The following is a 21,205-nucleotide window of genomic DNA, read 5'->3' as shown; positions in this document are numbered from 1 at the left end:
GGCTTTTTTCTTTTTGCTTATGTGGTGCTGAGGAATCGAACCCAGGGCCTCATGCATGCAAGGCAAGCGCTCTACCACTGAGCCACCTTCCCAGCCCCCCTATTGTATTTTTTTGTCCTGCTATACTTTTGCTCATTCAGGGCCAAGTAAAAATCTACAGATCCTCAGTTGCAGAAACACATAGGTGTGGGGCTGGGAATGTGGCTTAGTGGTAGAGCGCTTGCCTGGCATGCATAAAGCCCTAGGTTCCATTCCTCAATACCACACAAACAGAAAAAGCCAGAAGTGGGGCTGTGTCTCAAGTGGTAGAGTGCTAGCCTTGAGCAAAAGAAACTCTGGGACAGTGCCCAGGCCCTGAGTTCAAGTCCCAGGACTGGGGGGAATAAAGAAACACATAGGTGTGCATCTCCATGATCTATGCAAAGAAGATAGTTTTCCTTTTCAAAGAGACAAAAAAAAATCACGAGTAACAATATTATTCCAAGTACTAAGCAAAATTACAATGGGGCTGGGAGGGCTGTTTACAGAGACAGAATATGTTCCCAAGTAGGGCATTCTGTCCATCCGTGTGGCCATTTTGGCTGAGGGGTGTGGCCTCCCAGCTTCCCCTGCGTGCTCAGGTGAAGGCAAGTTACCTAAATTCCACTGTGGGAGTCTGCACTGCCTCTTGGATGGTTCACTGTAGGTCCCTGTCTAGACTGATTCTAAAAGCAGCAAGCAAACAAAACAAATACCTAACATCTTACAGAAAAGGCAGGAAGGCAAGCTGCAGGGGCAGGAGAACAATGGCACTGTTGTGATAGGGTTTCTTCAACAGGAGGGTGGAATTCCCGCACCCCAGGTTCTAATTTGTTAGGGCAACATTAACAGGGCTCCAAGCAGGCCCTGACTTGAAGGCATTCATTTGGAAAGGCAATGTGTTTTGTTAGATAAGGGACTTTTTTTTTCAAATAAAGAAAAAAAACCTGCCGCTAGGATCAAAATTAAGATCAGCATAACCAACTCTGCCTGCATAGCACAGATTTCAGAAAACAGCCTTTATCTAGCTGACCACGGTCACCATTTGTTAATCGTGTTCCTTCCAAGGGAGAAGAAGACAGAGAGAATGTGATGGAAAAGTTTCTGGTGAATTCAATCCTGACTTTGCACCCACCTTGTTGTATGACTTGAAGTAAGTCTCTAAACCTCTCTGAGCCTCAGTTGCTACATAGGAAATACGAGAGTGGGAGTTGCTAGTTGACCTTTGTATATTGAAGCCCCCAACACAGCAAACTAAATGTAACAAATTCATCACCCAATAGTGCTAAAAACTGCAGATTTTCACCCCAAAGAAAGCTGTAATTACCAAGTCTGAAGTAGCTCCTAAAAACGTTGGTGCTTTATGCCTGTAATCCTAGTCATCAGTGACTACCTTGTACCATGCCTGGATCAATCAATGAATCAATCACATTATCTATCTATCTATCTATCTATCTATCTATCTATCTATCTATCTATCTATCTATCTATATCTGTCTGTGAGTCTATCTGTCCGTGTGTCTGTCTGTCCATGTGTCTGTGTGTCTATCATCTATCTATTGTACTTGTAGAGTGTCTTGAATTCAGAACCTCATATTCTCACAAGTAGTGCTCTACCACTTGAATCACATCTCTAGTCCAGTATTTGGCTGGTTAACTGGAGATGATTTTGCAGACTTTTCCCCCCATCTGGACTGGTTTTGAACCACAATCGCTCAGATCTTAGCTTTCTAAGTAGCTAGGATTACAGGTATGAGCCTCTGGCATAACGTCTGTACATATATAACATATATTTAGTCATTTTCATTCAGATGATGAAAATGCCATATAGCCAATCTAGGGTCTTTGTTTTCTCCCATGTAATGGTGAGTTTTTCTGTTTTAGTTTGTTTCCCTGTTTGGAGAAATCGGAGATACTAACCTGTCTTGGGCTGAAAGAGTGCAACACAGGGATGGTAGACAAGTAAGCATTGACAAGAGAAGGCCAGGTTAGAAGAGCCATGATTGGGGCTGGGAAGGTGGCTCAGTGGTAGAGCGCGTGCCTTGCATGCATGAGGCCCTGGGTTTGATTCCTCAGCACCACATAAGCAAAAAGAAAAAAGCCGGAAGTGGTGCTGTGGCTCAAGTGGTAGAGCGCTAGCCTTGAGCTGAAGAGCTGAGGGACAGCACCCAGGCCCAGAGTTCAGCCCCACGACTGACATTTAAAAAAAAAAGTTAAGGACAGTGCCCCAGCCCTAAGTTCAAGCCCCAGGACGAGCACAAAATAGAAAAAAGAAAGCAAGAGAGTAGAAACAAAGAAAAAGACAGAAGAAACAGAATTTAGAAAAAAGAAGAAAAGCAGAAAGGAAGGAAAGAAAAAGGAAAGAGAAAGAAGAAAGAGGAAAAAAAAGAAAGAAAAGAAGAGAGCAAGCTGGGCGCTGGTGGCTCACACCTGTAATCCTAGCTACTCAGGAGGCTGAGATCTGAGGATTGTGGTTCAGAGCCAGCCTGGGCAGGAAAGTCCATGAGACTCTTCAATAAACCACTAGAAAACTGGAAGTGGTGCAGTGGCTCAAGCGGTAGAGCACTGCTCTTGAGCTGAAGAGCTGAGGGACAGCACCCAGGCCCAGAGTTCAAGCCCCATGACTGGCCAAAAAAAAAAAAGAGAGAGTGAGTGAGCCATTACTGGCTCCTGACTATGGTACAACCCCTGCCAGAGCATTCTGTGAGATCCTGCCATGGAGGTAAGATGCTGTGCCCTTCTCCCTTTGCCCTATGGACCATCCACCAGCCCCGCATGACCTCCATTTCCTTGACATTGGACAATGGGACCGGCTTCCTTTCAACTGTCAGCCCTAGCAGGGCCAGGCCAATGGTGCTGGCATTCCACTGCACAAACTATTAGTGTGTGCTTTGCAACTTCCCTAGAGGCATGTAGGACGATGGAGGCCCTACATAGGAAATCATCATGGAACCCAACGGGCAGCTTCTTAAGCCCCAAATCATCCTTGTTGATCCCCATTCTAGAGTCAGCCAGGAAAGCCCGGAAGATTGCAAAGCCAACCCTCCTCAGGGGCTCTCTAGGAATCTTGGCTTCTTACCCTCAGCCCATAAAACCACCATCCATGTGTGACATGTAGATCGTGAGCCCAGGGTGACCTCAAACTCAGAGTTCTGCTTTGCGTCAGCTTCTTCACTGCTGAGACTACAGTTTTGCACTACCATGCCCAGCCACAGTATGCTTTTTTTTTTTGTCAGTCGTGGAGCTTGAACTCTGGGTCTGGGCCTTGTCCCTGCACTCTTCAGCTCAAGGCCAGCGCTCTACTGCTTGAGCCACAGGACCACTTCCGGTTTTCTAGTGGTTTATTGGAGATCAGAGTCTCATGGACTTTCCAGCCTGGACTGACTTTGAACCGTGATCCTCAGATCTCAGCCTCCTGAGTAGCTAGGATTACAGGCGTGAGCCACCGGTGCCTGGCACACTATGCTTCTTAAAAAATATGTCTCCATGCTGCTGGGTGTTCACATGGTTCATGGCTTCCTTGTTCATGTGTTGTTCCTACACATTCTCTCTTCAACCATGGGGGCTCTGGGATCCTATACTGCCTTAGCTACAGGCAATAATGCAACCATGAGCTGCCTTGTGCCTAGTCCCCTAGTACCTGTGTCATACTGTTCTGCCTATCACTCTCCCCCCTCCCTTCTCCCCTTTAACTTGGACAAATTCTGTCCTTTCTTCACATACTCTGTACTTTTAAAAAATAATCTGTATAATTTCTATTCTTCTTTTTCTAGAGGGTAGGGAAGGGCAGATCTGGGTTTAAAAACCAGGGCCTCTGAGCTGGGCCCTGGTGGCTCACACCTGTCATCCTAGCTATACAGGAGGCTGAGATCTGAGGATCACAGTTCAAGCCAGCCTAGGCAGGAAAATTTGTGAGCCCCTTTTTTTTTTTTTGTCAGCCATGGGGCCTGAACTCTAGGCCTGGGCGCTGTCCCTCAGCTCTTCAGCTCAAGGCTAGCGCTCTACCACTTGAGCCACAGCACCACTTCTGGTTTTTTGATGGTTTATTGGAGACAAGAGTGACAACAGTTTCATGGCCTTTCCTGCCTGTCCTGGATTTGAACAGTGATCCTCAGCTTTCAGCCTCCTAAGTAGCTAGGATTACAGGTGTGAGTTGCTGGCACCTGGCTGTGAGACTTTTTTTTGTCAGTTTTGGAGTATTTTCCCACAAGGCTAGTGCTCAACCACTTTGAACCATAGCACCACTTCTAGTTTTCTGGCGAGAAGAGTCTCACAGACTTTCCTGCTTGGGCTGGCTTCAAACCGTGATCCTCAAATCTCAGCTTCCTGAGTATCTTCGATGATAGGTGTGAGCCACCAATGTCCAGCATCTCTTATCTCTACTGAACCACCAGAAAAACGGAAGTAGAGCTCTGGCTCACAGTAGTAGAGCACTAGCCTTGAGCAGAAAAAGCTCAGGGACAGCGCCCAAGTCATGAGTTCAAGCCCGACCACCTACCAAAACAAAATAAAACAAAAACTGGGCCTCTGCATGTTAGGCCAGCTGCTCTACTATTTGAGCTACACTTCTGCCCTTTTTATTTCTATTTTTTGTTAAACCACGGTCCTCAGACTTCAGACTTCTGGGTAGCTAGGATTACAGGCATGAGCCACTGGTGCCTGGTTCTTCTTCTTTTTAAATGTTATTTTTTATATGAGTCTCAATTTTTGCCCAGGGTTGGCCATGGATTGTGATCCTCCTACTTTGCCCAGTTTATCCCAAGTAGCTGAGATTACAGATGAGAGCCACTGTGCGTGGCCTCTACTGTTTTTTTCTTTCTCTACTTTCTTCAGAGTGTATATCCCAGTGCCACTGACCATAACGTACCCCGTTGTGGTGTACATGTTTCCTGTACAGGGTCCTTAATATATATGTGAATAAAAAGCACTAAGCTTATTTTGTTGGCCTTATGGTAAACCTAGCAGACAGCTAAACAAGGCAGTGTGTCCTTTTAGGGAAAATGTTTTCTAGAGAACTTTCCTTTTTGAAAAAAGAAAGAAAAAGTATCTACAATCCTTAAAACATTCTTTGGAATCTTCTTGGGGGGGGGATTATGTTTTGAAGACATGCTTGGCTCTTGGGAATGGTTAAAAGCTACTTGGCAACCAAGCTAGGGAGGGAGGTGGGTAATCAAGCTGAAGAATATTCCAGTTGATTCCAAGCAAGGTGTGAGCATAAAGAAATGAAGCTGATTTGCTTATGTGGCATAGAAATGGGCTCAGCAGGAATTCTACAAGAGGACTTCCAAATACAGTAGTATCTTGGCAAGAAAAAAAGTATGTTTTTCAGTACATACACATACACACACACACAATGTATAGTGTCTGGCACAATACATAGACACATAAAAATCTTTTTAATCCTCGGATTTTTTTTTCATGCCATTCCTAGGAGTTGAACTCAGGGCCCGAGTGCTATCTCTGAGCTCTTTTGCTCAAGGCTAGTGCTCTACCACTTTGGGCCACAGCTCCACTTCTGGTTTTCTGATGGGTAACTGGAGATAACAGTCTCATGGACTTTCCTGCCCTGGCTGGCTTCAAACAGTGGTCCTCAGACCTCAGCCTCCTAAGTAGCTAGGATTACAGGCATGAGCCACTAGTGCCTGGCTTTCTTCTTAATTTTATGTTGCTTTTTATGGAAGAAGCTGGAAGATGGGGGAAAATAAGGAAGGTAGGTATAGTCCCCACCTAATAAAAACTGGTTTATACAGAGCTATGTGTTACTATAATCTCATGTGTGTGACGGGGAGGAAAACAGTTTGGAAGGATCAAATAGTTAACTGTAGGGGCAGGAAGGGGGTGTGTGGCTCAGCGGTAGAGCACTTGCTTAGCATGTACAAGGCTCTGTGTCTCATCCTCAGCAACACACCAAAATATTAATACTGAATCTCCCTGAGTGTTCTGTCTTTCCATCATGACAATGAAACACTTGAGATAATTCTAAGAGGTTTTTGGCTCAGTGGTTTGGAGGTTCAGTCCCATTAATTTGGGCTTGTGGCAAGGCAGCATAAGGTAGTCGGGGAGTCAGTGGTGGAGCAAAACCACTCGCCTTTTGGCGGGAATGAGGTCCCACAGTTCCCCATAGAGGCATGTCCCCCGTGACCCACAGATTCACCCCCCTCACACACTCCATCTCTCAAAGGACTTCCCACTTTCCTAGCTCTACCCTGGACACCAGTCCTTTCACACATGAGCCTTTTGGGAATATTTAACATCCATAGGATAACAAAGGGTTATGAAATTATAATGATGTATTATTAGCAATGTTCTTACTTATATGTATTTCTCTTGTAATAAGTGCGAGAAAAGCATCTTTTCTATCAAAGCATTTTGCTTCCTTTGTGTTAATCTTGAAAAAATTGTTTTTCTGAAAAGTTCCCGCTTTGGAGAGGTGGCACTTTAAGACATACTGTTAGAAGCTCGTTGAATTTCAGTTGCATTCTGTTTACTAAATCACATCCTTCCACAGACTAGGAACCTGAGGTCAGCCAATGGGAGCAGAGGGGTGGGGCCTGCTGAGTTAGGTATAAAAATGGAGCCGCTTGCTTGGTTTTTTCCTAGATTTCTGGCTGATGGCACAACTCTTTTTTTTTTTTTAATTTTTTTTTGGTCCAGTCGTGAGGCCAGAACTCTGGGCCTGGGCGCTGTCCCTCAGCTCTTCAGCTCAAGACGAGTGCTCTACCACTTGAGCCACAGCACCACTTCTGGCTTTTTCTCCTTATGTGGTGCTGAGGAATTGAACCCAGGGCCTCAGGCATGCAAGGCAAGCGCTGTACCACTGAGCCACCTTCCCAGCCCCTGATGGCACAACTCTTATGCAGAAGTAAACAGCCTTGTTGAGTTCAAGTTGGTGTCCTTATTCCTATGTACCACCAACATCCTAGCTTTTTTTTTTGTCAGTCATGGGGTTTGAACTCAGGAACTAGTTGCTGTTCCTGAGCTTTTTTTGTTCAAGGCTAACGCTCTACCACTTTAAGCCTCAGCACCACTTCCCAGAGGTATTTTCCACAACTTAGTTCCTTTGGACAAATTTAATTTGTGGAAAAAGTAGGGTTATCCAGTGACCCAGAGATAATCAAGCAAAAGTGGAAACAAGAAACCCACAAAAAACCTCTGACTACTGTGTGATGCGCTAGAGTCCCATTTAGCCCAAGGATTCAGTCTTTGTCACATAACTTATGAACTCTGAGCTTGTGGAAGTTCATATGTACATCTAATTGAGAACGAGGCCTGCAAACTTCCAGTAAGATGGAACAACCTTCCTGCTGTCATGCCTCTAATACACAACTGTCAACACAATTCAGTTGTAGAAAGTTTAAAGTCTATCATAACTACTCAAAGATGGAAAGCTACAAGCAAGCCATAAAAGTGGATACTTTTTTTTTTTTAAACTGGTCTTGGGGGTTTGAACTCAGAGCCTGGGTGCTGTTCTTGGGCCTCTTTGTGTTCAAGGCTAGCCCTCTACCACTTGAACCACAGCACCACTTCCGGCTTTTTCTGAGTAATTCATTAGAGATAAAAGAGTCTCATGGACTTTCCTGGCTAGGCTGGCTTTGAATGATGATACTCAGATCTCAGCCTCCTGAGAAGCTAGGATTAAATGTGTGAGCCACTGGTGCTCAGTCCCTTTGGGGGTTGTGATGGAATTCCAGTGATAAAAAAGCCAGGTGACTTGGCTTTTTTGGATGGTCTTAAACAAAAAATGAATTGGGCAGGGGACGGGGCGGGGGGGGGGGTGTGGAGGGAGGAAACACTGTGCCTTTTTATTTGAACATTTATTTATTTTTTTTCAAAGAAATCCATGCAGAGAGAAAGAAAGAGGGAGAGAGCAAAACATGACAAGCATGTTCTAGCAGCCAAACATAAGAAAATAATTTGGCACAACTTGATTTTTTTTTTCTTTTTCTTTTTTGCAAAAAAGACAAATCTATACTACTACTAAAATTGACCTTCCTCAGAAAGCTCCCATTTCATTTTCGAAAACATAACACATGGTTAGTCTTCTACTTAATGGCTGGAGGAGGTATATAAGTAAAAAAATAGAAAAAAAGAAGGTGGTTCCCTTTGGGGAGGACCACATGGTGCTGTTGGCAGCACTGGTAGTGGTGCACCGAGGAATCAGTGCACCAGAAAGGAAAAGCAGGCCACAGAGATGGCCAGGCTGGTCAGGATCTTCAGTGGGGTGGCCGCTGTCCCCAGGTTTTGGGAAGAAGATGCGATCTCGTTGTCCGGATTCACATGTTGCTTGCTCCCAGGAGCTTCGTCCACATCCAGGTCATAAGCCAGTTCTGCCAAAGGGACAAAAAAGACAAGAAGGATTTGAAATACAGGGTGAGGCACAAGATCACACCTAGGCTATCATGCTTCAAGTGCTTTGTACTATCATGATGACCCTGCTTCGCTTCTTTGTTTTCTTTCAAAACATTTTTTTTTATTATCTGTAAGTAGTTGTACAAAGGTGTAGCCACTCAACAAAGCAGGTTATGAATACAGTGCATCTGGATCAATGTCTTTTTTTTAATGCAGATAAAAAGCAGTTTGTAAATCTAGGTGCTCATGCCTATAATCTAGGCTCATACCTATAATCCTAGCTACTCAGGAGGCTGAGATCTCATGATAGTGGCTCAAAGTCAGCCCAAGCAGGAAAGGCCATGAGACTCTTTAACTTCAGTTAACTACCAGAAAACTGGAAGTGGTGCTGTGGCTTAAAAAGCCTTGAGCACAAACAGCTCAGGGACAGCACCTAGACCCCGAGTTCAAAACCCACGATCAACAAAACCAAATATAAAACAACCAAAAAACCGCAAACCAATTTGAATATACTTACTAAAGTGCCTTATTAGTTCAACTTTGAAATTAGGTTTGATTCTGTCAGTCATGCTCCATAGCTTGAACATTTCTAACATTTATTGATTTGTGTGTGTGTGTGTGTGTGTGTGTGTGTGTGTGTGTGTGTGCCGGTCCTGGGGCTTGAACTCCAGGCCTGGGTGCTGTCCCTGAGTTCTTTTTTGCCCAAGGCTAGTACTCTACCACTTGAGCCACAGCTCTATTTCCTGCCTTTTGGGTAGTTATTGGAGATGAATATCTCAGACTTTCCTGCCTAGGCTGGCTTTGAATCACAATCCTCAGATCTCAGCTTCCTGAATAGCTAGGATTACACGGGTGAGCCACTGGTGCTCAGAAGTCCTTTTCTTTTCTTTCTTTCCTTCTTTGTTTCTTTTTCTTTTCTTTTTTTAAAATAAGGTCTGTTTGTCTCTCCCATGACCTTATAAATTGATAGCAGGTAAACTGAGAGGAAGGAAAGGTGAGAGGCTGATGGGCAAGAATCTTTCATTCTTTGACTGTCTACCATTTGTAAGATATAAGTCTAGATTCTGAAAAGAAATTGGATGTTTTGTGGCTTCACATCAAAGTCTCCCCCTGGAAGATAGATTGAAATAAGCAGATAGGGGGTTCTCAGAAAATTCAAAATTGCTTGGCCTGGGCTGAGAGCATGATTTCTTTCAAATTCACCTCTCCAAACTTAAGAGATCGAATCTATCCCTTTGGCTTTGATAGGCTCTCTGGCCAATGTTTCTATTTTAATATCTTGTGAAGGTGATAGGAGGTGACTCAACGTCACTAGCCAGCCAACTGTCCTGTGGCCAGGGATCCGGAAAGCGGCCTCTGGGACACTGTGCTACATAGCAACAGGCCCAGAGGAAATAAGTGGGATTCTATGGAGGGAAGGAAGGAAGAGGATGGAGGAGCTCTTCTTACAGGGCATGAAATACTCAGTAAGCCACAGGAAGCAAGTGTAGAAAATAAGCTGGTGTAGGATGCATGTAGTATAGGGCCCTGCACCAAAGCTGAGCTAAAGCTGGCATGGGTTAGGCACACAGCAAATACATGAAGATGATTAAAATCAGTGGGTTTGATTTATTTATTTATTCATTCATTCAGACATTGTGCTTGAACTCAGGACCTGGGCACTGTCCCTAAGCTTCTTTTGCTCAAGGCTAGCACTTGAGCCACAGCTCTACTTCCAGCTTTTTCTGTGTATGTGGTACTGAGGAATGGAACCCAGGGCTTCATGCATGCTAGGCAAGCACTCTACCACTAAGCCACATTCCCAGCCCAGTGGGTTTGATTTCTCAGATTTGGATCCTACTTTCCAAAAGGGACCTTTGTTTGTTTGTTGTACTGGTCCTGGGGCTTGAATTCAGGGTCTGAACACTGTCCCCAAGCTTCTGTTGCTCAAGGCTAGTACTCTACAACTTGAGCCACAGTGTCACTTTTGGCTTTTTTGGAGTAGTTTATTGGAGTCTCATGGACTTTCCTGCTTCGGCTGGTTTCAAATTATGATCCTCAGATCTCAGCCTCCTGAGTAGCTAGGATTACAGGCATGAGCCAGTGGCACTTGGCTCAAAAGGGACGATTTTTTAATGGCATTGCCAACAAAATGATACAGCTAATTTTATCATGCCCCAGTTGAAAGGAGGGGGGTGAGAGACGGAGGGAAGGAGAGAGAGGAGAGTATGTTTAGATCCTAAGATAATGTCTTGTTTCTTGAATTTACATGTGTTTTTTGTTTACGGTCCTGGGGTTTGAATTCAGGGGCTGAGTGCTATCCTGGAACTTTTTGGCTAGCACTCTACCACTTGAGCCACAGCTTCACTTTCATCACTATTTTTGGGGGTGAGGGGTGGGGGGAACTTAATTGGAGATAAGAATTTCATGGGACTTCCTGCCTGGGCTGGCTTTGAACTGTGATCCTCAGATCTCAGCCTCCTGAGCAGCTAAGATGATAGGCGTGAGCCACTGGCACCCAGCTAACTCTAATTCTTTTTATCTGCTGAATATACTAAGAAATGATGTCCTAATTTCATACATATGAATCTGATCACATTTTACTCTTCTCAAAATGAAGAAAGATTTGCTTTCTGCACTGATAGCCATGCAGGTTTTCCAGGGATTTCTTTGACCCAGAGAAAAATAATTTAGCAAACCACAATCTAGCTGCCTCCCCTCTTCCCCCCTCCACCTTGGAACATATCTACTAACAAAATAAAAAAGAGAAAAAGAACAAAGAGCAATGCTCTAGTTGGAATCAGATGTCTTTCCCTGAAAGGTGAACTATGCAGGGCCTACAAGGCGGCTGGGGTCAGCTGTCAGTGGGCAAGGAAAGGAAGGAGAGCAAGGCGAGCACAATCCTGGGTCACGATCAGGTTTCAGTGAAGTGCAAAACACACATGGCTGGGTGTGTTGAAAGCTCAGCTTCGAGTGTCACAGTAGCTTCTCCACTTAAGAAGAGTATTTTTAGGGTTGACCCGAATGACTGTTCTCAGCCTTGCTTTCAGATACCTTTTCAGGATGATGTCCCTTGCTGAACATCAAGATGAAAGAACATCTTATTACATTACCACACAGTTCTTACTCGATTTTGCTCTCTTCACACAATCCATTTCCCATGGAATAGTCTTTATTTACTGGAGCGGTAAAGGTAGGTACAGGAGTTCTGCTAAATGCAATTGTTTTTCATCTTTTTATCCGCCCCCCCCAAATTTCATTTTCTTTCTTGGATCTTAGCTTGGAAATGATAATAATGACTACTTCTTCTCCTTCTCCTTCTTCTTCTCCTTCTCTTTCTTCTTCTTCTTCTTCTTCTTCTTCTTCTTCCTTTTCCTCCTCTTCTTCCTCCTCCTCCTTCTCTTCCTCCTCTTCCTCCTTTTTTTTGTCAGTCATGGGGCTTGAACTCTGGGTCTGGGCACTGTCCCCGTACTCTTCATCTCAAGGTGAGTGCTCTACCACTTGAGTCACAGCGCCACTTCTGGTTTTCTAGTGTTTTATTGGAGATAAGAGTCTCACAGACTTTAGTAATTGGGCTGGCTTTGAACCATATTCCTCAGATCTTAGTCTCCTGAGTAGCTAGGGTTACAGGCATGAGCCACTGGCGCCCAACGATAATAATGACTTCTACATATTTATTCCTCATATTATGCGAGGCATGGTGTTACATGATTCCTCTATATTATCTCATTTAGTTTCACCTCTCCACTGCATTGTGAAGTAGGGATTACAGAATTCCCATTTTACTCACAAGGAAACACAAGCTCAGGTTAATTGTTTTGTCTGCACTTTTTACACAGCTGGGAAAGAGTGGACCGGTTATTTGAATCCAGGGCTGTTTCACCTTTTGTGAAGCTATGTTGCCTCTTGAAAAATTCTATATTACCAAATAGACTGCAGAGTTTTTAGTAGTTAACATGATTACTTGAAAGAAACTCAATTTGTCAGTTATAGATAAGTAAATAGAGCTTCCAGCCAAGTGCCAGTGGCTCATACCTGTAATCTTAGCAAATCAGGAGGCTGACATCTGAGGGTTATGGTTCAAAGCCAGCCTGGGCAGGAAAGTCAGTGAGACTCTTACCTCCAGTGAACCACCAGAAACCTGGAAGTAGCGCTATGGCTATAAGTGGTAGAGAGCTAGCCTTTAATGCAAAAGCTCAGAGACAGTGCCTAGGCACTGAGTTCAAGCCTCAGAACTAACACAAATAAAAAAAGAGAACTTAAAAAAAAACAAGAAAAATTAAGTGTTTCCATGTAAAACTGACCACCTACTTGATTTAGGTAGATTTGTGAAAATTTTGTGAAATAGTAAAAAGATCTCTGTGTAGGGATCTGAAGTGGGAATTATTTTTTTTTGTAATAATTTCTTCCCTTTATTTATTTCATAAAATGAACAGGGAACAGTTAATTTCTTACTATAATTTCTGGGGCTTGAACAGTTAAATTCTTACTATAATTTCCAAAGGTGAAAAAGCAACCACAGACAATATCATTATTTCTGAATAGAATAATCATCACGTGCATAAGAAGTATGGACCTTGGGACACAGAACTATGGGTCTCTTTCTCACTAGGAGACTGGCTGTGCTTGTTAAAGGAGAAAGTAGCAATTAATTAGGTGCTTTGCACATTCAGGATATATACTTTAATTAGCTCTATTGCTATTTTTTAGCATTTTTTGTAATTGTGATTACTGATTACATAAATTTCACAGTATTGTGGGATAGTGATACTTAAAGTCAAAAACACATTCTAACCTTCATGGAGCAAATTGTCTTTATCATGGTCCATAAAGTTTATGAGTTCTTTGACAACATAGTTATTTCTTCCACATCAGGTGATATGTACATTTCTTTCCTTTAGCATAGCATCAGCTGTTCCCTCTTTCCTGTTCATTCCCTCCCTCCCATCACTGCCATTGAGTTGCTTAGTTCGTTTTGATCAATGTCCAGTGCAGCTGATGGGTCCCGCTGTTGTATGTTTCCCCTTGATTCCCTCTGATTCTGTGTCCTCCTCCTAGTTTCCCTCCAATGTGCACATATATACCATGTATGTGGTCAGCAGCCTGGGGTCATTTAGTAATGATTCGACCAGATAAGTGGAGGTCCTTTGCTTCTCAAGTCTTGTTTATTTGTCGATCTCCTTACATTTTGGATTTAACATTCAAGTGGGAATTATTATCAGTTCTATTTCCCTGAAGAAACTAACAATGATGACCCAAACCATTAGGACTCCTCGATCCCCCCACCAGGCCCAAATCTTAGGTCATCTTCTCTCACCACAGGACCCCTAGGAATGTTCCCAAACACTGCTTTTGCCTGTGCTCCTGAAACTGTGGTTCTCAGTTCAGGGATGGCTCAGCCTTATCTCTGAATCCCACAGCCACATTTTTGCTGGTATGCACAGTCACTAATCCCACAGAAACCCACTCTGGGTCTGGGCCACCAATTGTGAGGATTAGAGATGAAGAAGATGGTGTAAATACAAGGAAGCATGGTAAGAGATGGAGGAAACAGGATTTTGGACTAAGATAAATATGAACATTTCTGGATAGAGGAAGTATCCAACTGGCTTCAACAAACAACACCAACCTGTGATGTCCCAACACTGAACTAGAGAGCTGGAGAATGAGTATCTGCTTCAAGGAATCCTACACTTTAGTGGGTAAAATAAATCAACCAACTAAGAGGTATTTGGGCTCAAATGAAAGTATTAACAAAATACTTCAGGAATACAGTAGAGAGAGATTCAAGTTCAAACGGAAGCTTCTCAGAAGATTTCTTGGAATGAGAAGGAAGTATGCAGCGTACATAATGAAGTATGGATGGAATTATGGTAGGACTGACTACATGATTAGTCCAGGCAGATAGTTCAGGTGAGCCAAATCACCAAGACGTAGAGGGTGAACTCAGTAGGCGGAAGCAGTATCCATGGTACCAAGGGCCGCAGAGTGTATGGACATTGTCATGGGGATGGATTGGGGGTGTGTGTAAGATGTGGTAGTGATGCATAGTAAGGCAGAAAGGATTAAGAATGTCCCATTATAGGCAATGAGAAAGTTGCCAAATCAGGAAAGCATACAGCCTTGATTTGGGTTTCTAGGAAGATCATTGTTAATGGACGAGTCAGATACCTTGTCTTAGAATAAACATGAAGCTTGTGGGAACAAGATGTGAAGGTAAGCCAGTAGCACAAGAAAAGAAGAAAGGGAAAGAAGGAAGGAAGGGGAAAGAAAGATGAAAGGAAGGACTATGAAGAAGTTAAATCTATACCAAATCATAAACTTGTTTGCTATAGACCAGATGTATTATTATAGGAATCACTATAAATTATTTTCTTTAAACTCATTCTTTTCTTTTTTTCTTTCTTTCTTTTTTTTGCTGGTCGTGGGGCTTGAACTCTGGGCCTGGGCGCTGTCCCTCAGCTCTTCAGCTCAAGGCTAGCGCTCTACCATTTGAGCCACAGCACCACTTCTGGCTTTCCTGCTTATGTGGTGCTGAGGAATTGAACCCAAGGCATCATGCATGCAAGGCAAGCACTCTACCACTGAACCACCTTCACAGCCCTAAAATCATTCATTTTTTAATCAGTGATTTTTTTTCTACAATATGCTCTTGTTGTGTTAGGTGTATGTTCTAACACACACAAATTGTTACTATCTTGAAGTTGATTATCAGTGAGAAGCTTGCAGATGAGTAAGATTTTCATATGAAATCCAAAACTAGGTTCCTATTTGTAATCAGTTTATGCCCAGAGGGTAGACCCAACCATCTGAACTAATTATACACTCAGCCCTGCCTCTCATTTGCTTTCATGTCCCTTTGTGTGACTGATTAGATGATCCATTTAAAATACCAGCCAGTCATTACGATTTGCACCGTTGTGTTGTGTGTTGGCAAGTTTCAGTACTGAGAAAAGTATAGAGTGGAGACTCCTCCAACCTTGTTTACTCCAAGTGTACTAGGCAAGTCCCTAAGGTGACCACAGCAATGTTGGGGATTACAAACTCTAGATCCATGTCTGGCGCAAATCACTGTCCTACTAGTTCACCTTTGACTTGTCATTTTCATTCTTGGGGCTTCAGTGTCCCCATCTTCTAAATCAGAATGCTGAACTGAAAACTTTCCCTCTAGTTTTAGTACTCTGATTCAAGGCTCTGGAGCTAGGATGTGGTATAGTTGCTTGCAGGTTGTAATCATTCCTCTATTTACAGATGCCATCAAGATGGTTGCCCCCAACAGAGCCTCCAATTGCAAGAAGGGTCAATCAGTTGCTTCTCTTGGGATATTTCTATTAAATCCTGGATTCTCTTTTATTCCCATGAACCATCCTAATCTTGGATGAGACATCCTGGTGATAAATAAATCCATGCTAGTCGGTTTAGATTTTTGTTTGTTTAATTCTGGCATCATGACAACCACTGAAGCCAGTACACACAAAAGTTTTGGGGAAGAAGTTGCTAGATGTGGGGTGTATTGCACAGACTTGAACAGGCAGCTGAGGAGGATCTGGCAGCCAGTAGGAGCAGCCTTGGGCCCCTTTCAAAGGCACTTGGGGAAGTGGCGCTGTAGCTCAAGTGGTAGAGCGCTCGCCTTGAGTTGAACAGCTGAGGGACAACGCCCAGGCCCAGAGTTCAAGCCCCACAACCGACAAAAAACAAAACAAAACTATATAGAGCACTCAAAGGCACTTGGGTCTTGAGCATGTCATAGTAAGCAAATGTTCACCCTTTTGAGGGCACAAGCATCAAGGAAAACAATGAGTTGCTATAGGGGCTTCCTCCACACTAACAGGAAGACTTCACAGGGCAGCCTGAAAGAAGAGCTGCCATCAAAATACCAGGGGAGAGAATGCTACTGCTGAGCCAAGCATGGGAGTTTCTTCCCTGCCAAGCTTGTACGAGCAGATGGCTTCAATCTGGCCCTAATATAGCAACAGAGCAACACTGCTATCTCCATGTTTTGCATTTTCTGTGTACAGTTGGCCCCTTAAGACTGGAATATGTGAGATCTCAGGGCATTGCCTGACATACCCCAGAGGATGAAATATGGGAAAAATCTCCAAGGAGACAATGTTCAGTGCAATACTGCTCATTCTCTGCCCAGTCTCACAGAAACCCATGGGCTCTGCTATTTGCTTCTGAATCCCAAACACATTCTTGGTTTCCTTGTCCACCCCTCATCCTAAGCCTTCTTCCTGTCAATTTTAATACCCCTCCTTGGTGAACGTCACATGGGAAATGACTATTTGGATGGAAAATAGAAAAAAAAAGTCACTTTTCAAATGATGTTAGGGCCTCTGAGAATCTAAGATTGTTTTTTTCCTTCAGATATCAGACATGGTTTTAGTTTTGTGCCAGTCCTGGGATTTGAACTCAGGGTGTTTGAACTCAGGTGCTGTCCCTTAGCATTTTTGCTCAAGGCTAGTGCTATACTACTTGAGCCACAGCTCCACTTCTGGCTTTTTAGTTGTTAATTGCAAAATATGTGTATCACAGATTTTCCTGCCTAGGCTGGTTTTCTTACTGTGATCCTCAGATCTCAGCCTCCTGAGCTGATAGGATTACAATCATGAACCACCAGCACCTAGCAAGGTCTTCAGTTTTAAATTGATCTAATTGAGCTCCTTTCACAATACACCTTATTACCAAACAAGTAGACTGCCAAATTCATCCATTGAATGATAAGTCAAATCTGGGAATGATCCAACAGCTTCTTCCAGAAGAGGATTCAGGAAATAAGATGCCCACTTTATTTTTTATGGCTAATTCCAGCCTAAAAGCATGCTCAGTTACAACATTGAGATATTTGAAAAGCACAGTACAGTTTTTCCAATTAGATAATGTCATCTTGACCATAGCCTGTTTCTGAGTCTGGGATATTTAAATCTTCTAGCTTACAATACAGAGGACATGGCCACATGGTGCCTTAGCTTGCCTCTTCCCAGGAATGTAGAGGAAAAGCCTATTGTGTGTGTGTGTGTGTGTGTGTGTGTGTGTGTGTGTGTATGCAGGGCCTGTGTAGTGTCCCTGAATTTTTGTGCTCAAGGCTAGTGATCTACCACTTAAACCACAATACCACTTCTGGTTTTCTGGACGTTCATTGGAGATGAGATTGTCACAGACTTTCCTGCCTGGGCTGGCTTTGAACTGCGATCCTCAGATCTAGTAACTAGGATTACAGCCGTGAGCCACTAGTGCTCAGCAGAAAAGCATTCCATTTTATATGAAAGCATACAAGTGTATAGGGTAGAGTAGGAATGTACAACATGTGAACTCCTCAAAGACTTCCTAGAACATTTCTGGTGTAGCAGGCACTTCAGGTTATGCTCAAGTCCTCAGGAGCAGAAATCCCTCAGTCTCCAATGCACACAAGACTTTGGTGGAAAGATCTTAGGAGCACTAGTAGGTAATTTGAGTCTCTGGGACTTAACTAGAGTGCTGGATATTGTGTCTCAGAGATTCCTGGCTAGTGATTTAATACAGTGTTTTCCATCGCAACTTCCTTGTCAGGGGGAGAACACTATATTCATTGCTCCTAATTGGGGCTCAGACTGCTTTGTTTTCTAATACAAAATTGCTTCCAGGGGTTTCATCTCACTAACTATGCTTCACTATTGTGTTTAACCATCATGAAATAAATCAAAACGGCTGAATTCTTTGGAAAACAATGGATCATTTTACTGTATAATCTTATTATCACATGGGCCACTTATTGTACTTGATTGGGTATATTACAAGTCAAGTCATATTCCTAGAAACAGAACAGCTCCATTCTGGAGGCCTGGACAGTACGAGTACCCTCATCTACATTGTGGCCACCTTGCTTATGAGTGTCACCACACTCTTATCCCACTTAGTCAAGGCTGTAGGAAGCTCTAGAAGCAGTGACCTATCAAAGTCTTTACTTCCCGCTGGAAAGCTTAGCTCATTCCCATGGAAATGATAGGCCTGAGAGCTAGTAGAAGGAGAGGAGCGAGTGGGGACACAAATACTATTTGGTGAGGCCCAAGGGCACAGATGGAGCCAATTGGCTTAGAGAAGGCAAGAGAAGAGAGATTTCTTTTTGACGGAACTCTGTGTGTGTGTGTGTGTGTGTGTGTGTGTGTGCGTGCGTACGTGTGCACATGCTGGTCCTGGAGCTTTAACTCAAGAGTCTGGGCACTGTCCCTGAGCGTTTGTGCTCAAGGTTGGTGCTCTGTCACTTGAGCCACAGCTCCACTTCTGGCTTTTTGGTAATTAATTGGAGATGAGGGTCTTACGGACTTTCCTTCCCAAGATGGTTTTGAACCTTGGTCCTTAGATCTCAGCCGTCTAAGTACCAATGCTTGCTGAACTTTTTATTGCTACTGCTAATGTTAGTATTTTGGAAGTGAGCATTTTCAAAAAGGAGGTGTTAACATGGTCAAATATTATGGAGCAGTTGGGAAAAGAAGCCGTCAATTATGTTAATTAGAATATTAAAGATTATTTTGTGTGTGCTGGGCACCAGTGGCTCATGCCTGTAATCCTACCTACTCAGGTAGCTGAGATCTGAGGATTGCAGTTCGAAGCCAGCCTAGGCTGGAGAGTCTGTGAGATTTTTATCTCCAATAAACTAATCAGAAAAAGCCAGAAGTGGCGCAGTGGCTCAAGTAGTAGAGCGGTAGTCTTGAGTGCAAAAGCTCAGGGATAACGCTTAGGCCCTGAGTTCAAGCCATATGCCTGACAAGAAAATAAAAAGGTTTATTTTTCTTTTTGTGAGTATTGGAGCTTGAACTTAGGGCCCTTCCCTCTTGCTCAATTTGCTTGCTCATGGCTGGTGCTCTACCATTTGACACATGCTGCTAGCCTAGCTCTAGCTAGTTTATTAGATAGGAAGTCTCACAGACTTTCCTGTCTATGCTGACTTTATGGCATTCTCCTCCAGATCTTAGCTTCCTGAATAGCTAGGTTACAGGTGTGAGTCACCAGTACATAGCTAGATACTATTTGAAAGGTATTTTGGTAGATGACTAGGCCAAAAGTCAGAGAGTACCAAGTTGAGGAAAGAAAAGGAGCTGGTATGGTTTCATGGAAGAATTTGAGTAAATGAAATGACACATTCTCTCTCTTACTTCCCAAAGCATGTGACAGTGGCATCAGAGCTACTACATTTAACCAGCATGTTTAACCACGTTGTGTTAGAGATGGTCATAGGAGATGCATTAACAATCTAAAACTCTCAGCTACTTGTGTGCCAATATTCATTGCCCTGTCATTCATAATAGTCCCCAAATGGAAACAATTCAAATACCCATTTACAGAGAAATGAATGTACAAAATGTGGTATGTTTTGACACAGTATAGCATAGATAAATCTTAAAAACTATTACACTAAGTGAACTGGTTAAAACCATCTAATATACACGATTTGATTTTATGAGCTGTCTAGTATAGGCAAATGTAAACAGACAGAAAGTATATTAATGATTGCCAGATATGAGGAGAAGCTGTTGCTTAATGGTTAAGGCATTTCATGTTGAGAATATTTTTTTTGGTCAGTTGTGGGGCTTGAACTCAGGATCTGGATGCTATCCTTTAGCTCTTTTGCTCAAGGCTCACTCTACTTTGAGCCACAGCTCCACTTCTGGTTCTTGAGTGGCAAATGGGAGATAAGAGTCTCAAGGACTTTCCTGCCCAGGTTGGCTTTGAACTGCAATCCTCAGATCTCAATCTCCTGAGTAGTTCGGATGATAGGCAGGAGTCACCCGTGCCCCATTGGCTTTTATTTTTAATGAGCTGAGAATCAAAATACTTGCAATGTCCTGACAATGCCCAACAGTGAGGAAAAGTACTTGTCCAACAGCCAGTGGAGCAATCAAAGTGCCTAGTAACACTCACACTGGGCATGGGAACATGGGAGGCAAGAAATCCTCAACAGGTTTCCCCATTGATGCAAGATGAAAACCCTCTCTAGGCCATTCCATCTCAATGTATTCCATAGACACTTGACAACTGGGGAATTCCTCCCTTATCATCAACAGGATTTGGGAAATTCACACCTTTTTGGGGGGGAGGGGGCCTTGCCAGTCCTGAGGCTTGAACTCTGGATGCTGTCTCTGAGCTTTTGTCTTCAAAGCTAGCACTCTATCACTTCAACCACAGCTCCATTTCCAGCTTCGGGTAATTTACTGGCCATAAGAGTCTCATGGACTTTCCTGCCTGGGCTGGCTTTGAACCACGACACTCAGATCTTACCCTCCTGAGTAGCTAGGATGACAAGCGTGAGCCACCAGTGTCCAGTAAGACTATTTTTCCTTTCTATTTGGAAGTATGCACTGGCATCCTGGCTCCGTCTTCCTACTTTCCAACTTTTGGGACTAGTCACAGTGAGGTTGCACAGGTACTGTCCCTTCTTACTTTGGACACTGATCGTTTCTCCTCTTTGCTCCGGTACCTGCCCCTGCCCTATCCTCAATGCCCAAGTGACACAAGATATCTGATCCTTTCTGATGGCCCATTGTTGTACAGGAAGAAGGAATGTTCTATTCTGAGATGCTGGAATAGGCCAGTGCCCTTTTCCTCATGCACCTGTCAAACCACATTTCTTTCTTCCTCAAAACCCTTTGATGACTCCTTCCTTACTTGTGGTAGAATGTCTTCATTCCTTAGCAGATAATTCAAGAGCATCACTGCTTCAGGTTTTCTTGCTTCCCAGTTTCGACTATCCATCTATTTTCCCAGGCATCATATATGATAAATCATACCAATGCTGAAAATGCCAGGGACTTTGAAATGTCTTTATGTTGTTCTTTCAGCCTGCAATGTGCTCTCCCTCTCTCTCTCCCTCTCTCATATTGGC

At 43.4% G+C, this 21,205-nt stretch overlaps 1 protein-coding gene across 1 annotated transcript in view; it reads right to left on the bottom strand.

Annotated features, from left to right (window-relative positions):
• Positions 1-7,817: 7,817 nt before the first annotated feature.
• Positions 7,818-21,205, bottom strand: part of Gpc3 (glypican 3) — a 401,301-nt gene continuing 387,913 nt past the window's right edge. Inside the window, exon 8 of the mRNA XM_013018171.1 lies at positions 7,818-8,345. Within this exon, the coding sequence (XP_012873625.1) occupies positions 8,176-8,345 (170 nt within the window). The 3' untranslated portion in view covers positions 7,818-8,175. The remainder of the gene's footprint in view (positions 8,346-21,205) is intronic.

This window comes from Dipodomys ordii, unplaced genomic scaffold, assembly GCF_000151885.1.
Source record: "Dipodomys ordii isolate 6190 unplaced genomic scaffold, Dord_2.0 Scaffold38, whole genome shotgun sequence".
NCBI lineage: Eukaryota > Metazoa > Chordata > Mammalia > Rodentia > Heteromyidae > Dipodomys > Dipodomys ordii.
The sequence above is the reverse complement of the archived record's forward strand: the minus strand, read 5'-3'. Positions and strand labels throughout refer to the sequence as shown.